At 44.2% G+C, this 7605-nt stretch overlaps 1 protein-coding gene across 2 annotated transcripts in view; it reads right to left on the bottom strand.

Moving 5' to 3' along the window:
- The window catches only part of Rit1 (Ras like without CAAX 1), a 14068-nt gene extending 8121 nt beyond the window's left edge, over positions 1-5947 (bottom strand). The window contains exons 1-3 of one of the 2 annotated variants that reach the window (XM_021196462.2): positions 5839-5947; positions 5337-5482; positions 5145-5201 (exon numbers count right to left, since the gene is read on the bottom strand). In XM_021196462.2, the coding sequence (XP_021052121.1) occupies positions 5145-5201; positions 5337-5442 (163 nt within the window). In that variant the 5' untranslated portion in view covers positions 5443-5482; positions 5839-5947. The other variant, XM_029538099.1, reaches the window with a different exon arrangement.
- Positions 5948-7605: the final 1658 nt, after the last annotated feature.

Raw genomic sequence — 7605 nt, 5'->3', positions numbered from 1 at the left:
CCACCATGTGGTTGCTGGGATTTGAACTCTGGACCTTTGGAAGAGCAGTCGGGTGCTCTTACCCACTGAGCCATCTCACCAGCCCCTAAAAAATGTTTTAACCCCTTCATTGCAAACCAAATTCTTTTCTGCACAGTACTGTTAGCTGTAAAACTGGGGATTAAATTCAGGGTGTTAGCATGTGGTGCAAGCAGAAGATATCTTTTTGTTTTGTTTTGTTTTGTTTTGTTTTTTGAGATAGGGTTTCTCTGTATAGCCCTGGCTGTCCTGGAACTCACTTTGTAGACCAGGCTGGCCTCGAACTCAGAAATCCGACTGCCTCTGCCACTGCCTCCCAAGTGCTGGGATTAAAGGTGTGCGCCACCACCACCCTGCAAGCAGGAGATATCATAGCCCTTTAAAATTGTTTAATTTCACTTTTTTATTGTTGTTTATTTTTTGATTTTGAGATAGGGTCTCACTTTGTAGCCCTGAATGGCCAATTTGATATGTGGACTGGGCTAACCTGGAACTCACTAAGATCTGTCTCCTGATACTTTTTCCTTTTAATGTTCTGAAGAGAGAACCCAAGGCCTCAGAAAGACAAGCTCTATCAGTGAGCTATACAGACAGTTCTTTCTTTCTTTGTTTCCTTTCCCTGCAGGGTTTCACATTGTAACCCTTTCTAATCTTTAACTTGTGGCAAGACACTATGCCAGGTCTCATTAAGTTGATCAGGCAAGTCTTGAATTTGGTCTGTAGAAACAGATGGTCCTTAAATTTGTAAGTCTCCTGCCTCAGCAGCCCAAAAATTTTTTTATTTTTGAGAGAGTCTTAAATAAACAAATCTAGCCCTTGAACTTACATTCATCCTTCCTCAGCCATCAGTTGTGTGCCATGCTACAGCTGGCAGCTAGATAGAGTTGTGTATGCCAATGATCCTAGGACATGGGAAGTGGAGGAACACAACCAAGAGTTCAGAGCTGTCCTCAGCTACTGAAGATCCTGACTCCACTCCTATCCTAAATACTACCTACTCCCAAAACATAAAGAAATGAGGTTTAGGGGCTGGAGAGATAGCTCAGTGGTTAAGAGCACTGACTACTCTTCCAGAGGTCCTCAGTTCAAATCCCAGCAATCACATGGTGGCTCACATCACAGATCTGTAATGGGATCTGATGCCCTCTTCTAGTGTTTCTGAAGACAGCAACAGTGTACATATATATAAAATGGACAAATAAGTGAAAAGATAGGAAGGGAGGGAAGGAAGGAAGGAGGGAGGGAGGGAGGAAAGAAGGAAAGAAGAAAGGAAGAAAGAAATAAGGTCTCCATGTTGTCCAGGTGGTCTTGAACTTCTTTAAAAAAAAAAAAAAAAAAAAAGCAACTCCCAGACAGGGTGGTGCACAACTTTAATCCTACCCACTAGGAGGCAGAGGCAGGTAGATCTCTGTGAGTTTGAGAGCAAGCCTGGTCTACAGAGTGAGTTCCAAGACAGCTAGGGCTATACAAAGAAACACTATCTTGAAACCAAAACCGAAACCAAAAATTGGCTGCATATATCCCAAGATATTTCCTTTTCACATTTTAAAATTGGTTGTGTGTGTACATGGGCACACACATGTCACACAGTGCATGTGGACTTCAGAGGACAACTTTCAAGAGCTGCTCCTTTTTCTACCATGTGAGACTGAAGGATAGGACTCAAGTTGAACAAACTTGCCAGTCCATGCTTGACACAGGAAGGATCCAGAGGTGAGAGAACAGGAACTGGTATTCTTGCAGTAACCATATGAGTTCATGGGACCAAGCTCAGGGCAGACTTGGTGACAGTTACCTTTACTGTCTGAGCCATATCACTGGTCACTAATATTTAAAAATCAATCCCTGTTTCTGACTCTTTCTCTAGAGATAAAGAAGCCTATTTAATCAATGCTTCTTGAATTACAGATCACTGTCTCTTAAAATGGGTAAGTTTTAAAATCAACTTAGTGGTTGGGACCAACATTGGATTTTAACTTCAGTCACATGTCCATATGTGCTTATATGTTAAGTATACACATACAGTCACTTCTGTAGTTGTAATTTTGTTTTGTCTACTGTGTGCTCAAGACACATGCGCATTGACTGCTGAATCTCACAATACTGAGAGAGCAGCAGAACAGGGCAAAAGATGGACTGATTTGGGGTTCCTGCCGATGAGCCAGATTTGCCTCACAAAACCCACATGAGAGCTCACAGCTTTGTAGAACTCCAGTTCCCAAGGACCCAATGTCCTTCTGCTTCTGCAGACACCAGGCACACTGTTGGGCATAGACAAACATACAGGTAAACACCCATACCCATAAGATAAAAATAAATCTTAAAGAAGAAAGTTTATGAGGCGGGAGTATAGATCTGCAGTAGAGTGTTTGCGGAAGATGTACACAGCCTTCAACTCAATCCACAACACTGCAGACAAACCAATGAAGGCTTCTTAAGTAGGAAAACATCAGAAAGCTGGGGAAGATAGCTTGATAGCTGAGTGCTTGTCTACACAACCCCCAAAGCTCAACTCATTGCACCACAAAGAAAAACAATATTCAATGTCACTTCCAAATATATACAAAAGAAATGAGGGATTGCTTCTGGAGTTCTCTTGGTTTTTATTTTGTTTATTTAAAGATTATTTCTATTATTGTGTATATGTTGGACTTTGTGTGTGTGTGTGTATACATACCACCCACATGTGCCACAGTATGTATGTGTACAGAGACCAAGAAAACAACATTGTAGAGTCAAGTCTCTCCTTCCATCTTTCCATGGGTTTTGCATAAATTTAGGTCACCAGGCTATTGGGGCAAGCATCATTACCACAGATGCTAAGTCATAGTTAGGTTATCTAAACAGATTTCAGTGATGAGAGACCTGGGAAAAGTGATATCCTTCTTCTTCAAGAGTTATGGGATGGTACAGCTCCTCAGCCTCAGAGCCCTAACTTTCCCATTAGAGTAAGTCCCAGGGTGTATGGGCTTCTTCAGTGGCAAATTCATAGATCCGTCCAAGTTTGTTACTGTTTTTGCAGCTCACATCTCAACCTGTATGACGACCATTGAACTTCACTATACTGCATGTTAGCTACCATGCTAACATAAAAGACTATCAGTGGTGCCTGTGAATGAGGTAGAGATGAGCCCTGAGCAGTTGCTCAGGATTACATCACAGAACAAGAAAACAGGCAGGTACCATGGACATGGCCAAAGAAAATTCTGCCTATTTTGATAGTTCTATAAACCTGTACAGAAAACTAAAACAAAGGAGGCACAGAACTTATCTACCCTTCTACTAAGGACTGAAGTTAGGACATGGGCCACTACATTCTGTGGCCTAAGCACAAGGTCTGGGCTCTGAGCCCAACTGAGCCCAAATGACCATGTGACATTTTCCAGCCAATCTCTAGGCGTGGCTAGTTCTCACTATAAACAAGGGCAGAATAGGTGGGTGTAGAAAGCCAGTCTTCCCACACCCAGGAGTCAGCAGTGCAAGAGGGCAGGGGTGACAAACACTCATTCTACAAGCAGAGGGCAGATACTGACCCGCCTGGCCACTTGGCACAGATCACTTCCCTCTAGTGAGGAATCACTAAAGCTGACACTTTGAATTTGGGCTCTGCACTGGGAGCACATGGGCAGCCTGGAGCTACTGCCTGGAATAAAGTCGATCTCAAGCCCCGAGTTGATTTTATTCATGGAGTTCCCATACCACAGTCTGAGTCTCTGTAATAATGTACTAAGGTTGCTATAGCAGCGCTAGGGTGCAGTTTAGTGGTACAGCATGGACTTAGCCTGTGTGAGGCCCAATAAAGAACTCCCATACAGTTTGTTAAAAAGACAAGAAGTATTTCTAGTTTTCTCAAACCCGCAGATGCATATGCTGAATAAAATGAGCACAGGCAGAGACCACCAGGCTTTTGTTTTTGTTTTGACAGAGGATCTTACCATGTACTCTTGGCCAACCTTTTTTTTTTTTAGATTTTATTTATTTATTATATTTAAGTACACTGTAGCTGACTTCAGACACTCCAGAAGAGGGAGTCAGATCTCCTTACAGATGGTTGTGAGCCACCATGTGGTTGCTGGGATTTGAACTCCGGACCTTTGGAAGAGCAGTCGGGTGCTCTTACCCACTGAGCCATCTCACCAGCCCCTTGGCCAACCTTTATGCAACCAAGCCTGGTGCTGAATCCACACTCCTCCTGCCTTTGCTTCCCAAGTGCTGGCGTTACAGATGTTTGTCATCACTCCCAGCTAATGGCAGAGCTTTGTACCCTCCTCAGCCCAACTTTTCTCTTAAATAATCACTCAGAATCAAAACTGCTTCCTTATGACTTTGTAACACTTCAGTCTATAGCAGATAACAGCTAATAACAATGATACAATCCACAAACCACAGAACTGGGCATGGGGTTCATGCCTCTACTCCCAGACTAAGCAGAAGGAGTGCTATGAGGTCAAGGCTAGCTTGGGCTTCAACCTGTTATCAAGGAAGACAACAATACAACTTAAAACAAGAGAAAAATGAGGCTGGGGATGTGGCTCGGTGGCAGAGCCCTTGTGTGGTATGCTCAGCTAAAGTCTCAGGTTCCATCCCCAAGTGGGGGGTCAGGGAGACGGGATCTACTACTCCACTAGCATTCCACCAATCTATGACAGCCAAAGATGACAAAGACACAGGAGAAGACAGTACTATAGAATGAGCTGCAAGGATAAGGAAATAAAAGGAGAGCTTCGAGTGGAAGATTGGTTCTAAGAGTCCAGCAGGCTGGCTCTACTTGTTTTTCTGCTTCCTTTTGTGGAAGTTCAAACCAGCTGACTCATCCTTCAGGGTTAGACTCATGTCAGACCCTTAACAGTGATAGCAAGAAAAGGTTTCACTGAGTAGCCTTTAAACTTCTCCTTTAATCTAACAATACATTATATGTCCTTAAATAAAAAAGTTTGTCTATCAACATAATCCGAAGACTAAAGATAGCATAGATGTACATAAGAAGTCTAAAATAAATACTCAAATGTTTATTCTTGTTTCTAAGTAAGTATACACAAACAAGCTTAGGATATTTTTTAAGCTCTAACTCTATTGAGATATTTTCCCTGGCTGTATCTGGAAATATAAACAAGGAGCTGACTTACCAATGGTGGGGTCATGGTCTTCTGGGAATCGGTGGCTGATGAACTGCATTGTCATGGCTTCAAAACAAGAGATGCAACTCAGGACAGTGACCAGTAAGTGTTTGAGCTATCAACTTTGCACAAGAGCCAGTAACCCATCTGGTCTGAGGGTTGCTTTTCAAACGTTCCTGGCAAATCGAAATGGTTACCTACCACTCTTCCCAACTCCGCCGGCACCCAGCATCACCAGTTTGTATTCCCGGGAGAGTGCAGCAGGACTGCTACAGCTGCTAACAACTGGGCGAGCTCCGGACTCCATCGTCCTCCCGGGCAGTTCTTAGGCCCCCGGGAAAGGCCTCCTAGAGGAGAAGGCACAGAGCATTCAATCCAGGATGGAAACAGTCGGCCACAGTGAGAGCCTCCTGCGCCCGTCCCCAAATACCGTGGCCTACTCTGCTCACTGCAGAACGCTAAGAAGCCTACATCCTCTCCCTTCCCAATTAGTCTCGGTCCTAAAACATATCAAAGATTTCCAAACTTACTTTTTCCAGAAAACTAAAAAGAACTTGGACTTCTCTTTAGATTGGGGCAGCGTGCCAGGAGGAAGGCGCCGGATGGGTGCTGAGCGCTGACAGTGCCGCGTTCTTTCCCGGTGGCCGTGGCTCCCCCACTTCCCCGCCACCGTCACCCCCGCCCTGTCCACCTGTGCCTGTACCTCCGAAACCAGTTTCGAGGCCGGGTGGTAACCCGCCTTCCTTCCCCAGCTGCGCCCCACAGCCCAGGGCCCCGCCCGGGTCCTGGAAGATGGCGCCGGTGGGCGGGGCGTGAACATGAGCCCGCCCCCACAGCCGACAGAGACTCTGCCCCGCCCCTCGCCTAGCTCTAACTCTGGTTACATATGAATCTTAAAGCCCTCTGGTCACGTATGAATCTCAAGGCTTGCACTTATATAAATGAGTGTTCCATTAATCGAACAGATACATGTAAAGTGATCAACTTAGGGCTATTTGCTGCTGGTGGAGGGAAAATATCTGTCACCAGATGTACAGCACAACAAACCCACACTCCCTCAATCTTACCAAAATATAGGATTACGTTAGGGTAGGTATGGTACTTGCTACACAGCGGCGCTTCATTTTCCAAAAAAGCTGTCACATCAAAAGCTTGTTCGCAGCATCCAGTTATTCTAGTTAGAATTTTAAAATTTAAAACTATTAAGACAAATACAAGTCAGATAGGATGCAAGCACATCTCTATAAACCAAGCATTTGTTTTTAAAGATTTATTTATTGTATGTAAGTACATTGTAGCTGTCTTCAGACACTCCAGAAGAGGAAGTCAGATCTCGTTATGGATGGTTGTAAGCCACCATGTGGTTGCTGGGATTTGAACTCAGGACCTCTGGAAGAGCAGTCAGTGCTGTTACCCGCTGAGCCATGTCTCCAGCCCCTAAGCCAAGCATTTGTAAGGTGTTTGTGACTAGCAGTACAAGGGCCAGCCTTTGATACCAACTAAATTCGATATTGGGTTGCATGAAACCCTGTCTTAAAAGCAGAGCTCTGGAGAGATTATCAGTAGTTAAAAACACTTGTTGCTTCAGCACAGAATCTGAATTCAGTCTCTAACACCTACACAGTTTCAGGGGATCCACAATCCTCTTCTGACCATTTGCAGGCATAAGGAATGCAGATGGTGCACATATATACACATACGCAAAAACATACACATGAATAAAAACACCTTTTTAAAAAGCTGGTAGCTCATGTCTTTAATTCCAGCACTCCAGAGGCAGATGTATCTCTCAGTTTGTGACCAGTTTGGACTAACAGACAAGACAGACAGCGGGTCTCTTTTGACTTCCAAGCTAGTAAAGGCTACACAGTGACACCAAGTCTCATAAAAAAAAAAAACCTAAGCAGCATAACTGAGCACTATCTTCCTCTACCCTGCACATCAGAGTGAAACTTCCCTGCATTATCCTTGCAACCTCCACTTCCCTTTTCTGCTGGAGACAGGACATAGGTGTGCAGATTAAGCTAGTCTACAATGCCTGTCCTGTCTCAGCACAAGAGTGCTGAGGGGAGACCAGGAGGGAACAGAAGGGATGGTTTAGGGTTCTACTTCACAGGCCAGGCTGACTTCAAAACCATAGCAATCCTGCCTCAGTCTTCCAAGTACAATTATAATTTTATCTTGCTTTGAGGGTCTGAGTCTCATGTAACCCAGGCTGGCCTTAAATGCAAAATCCTCCTGAATTTTGGGATAAGTTATTTCATGTGCTCCTACAACTTTTAAAGAACTGGGTGTGGCCTCAGGTAGCTGTTTTAATCCCAGGTATGGGGGGGGGTTGCTTGGACTGACTGCAGCAGCTATGATTTGCCTTGTGCTCTAACAGAGGCATGGTTTTACCACCTGCAGTTTCTGCAATTAATTGTGTGACCTTTGGCATTCTAGAATGTTATTTCTTTCTTTTTTTTTTTTT

This window comes from Mus pahari, chromosome 4, assembly GCF_900095145.1.
Source record: "Mus pahari chromosome 4, PAHARI_EIJ_v1.1, whole genome shotgun sequence".
Lineage (NCBI taxonomy): Eukaryota > Metazoa > Chordata > Mammalia > Rodentia > Muridae > Mus > Mus pahari.
The sequence above is the reverse complement of the archived record's forward strand: the minus strand, read 5'-3'. Positions and strand labels throughout refer to the sequence as shown.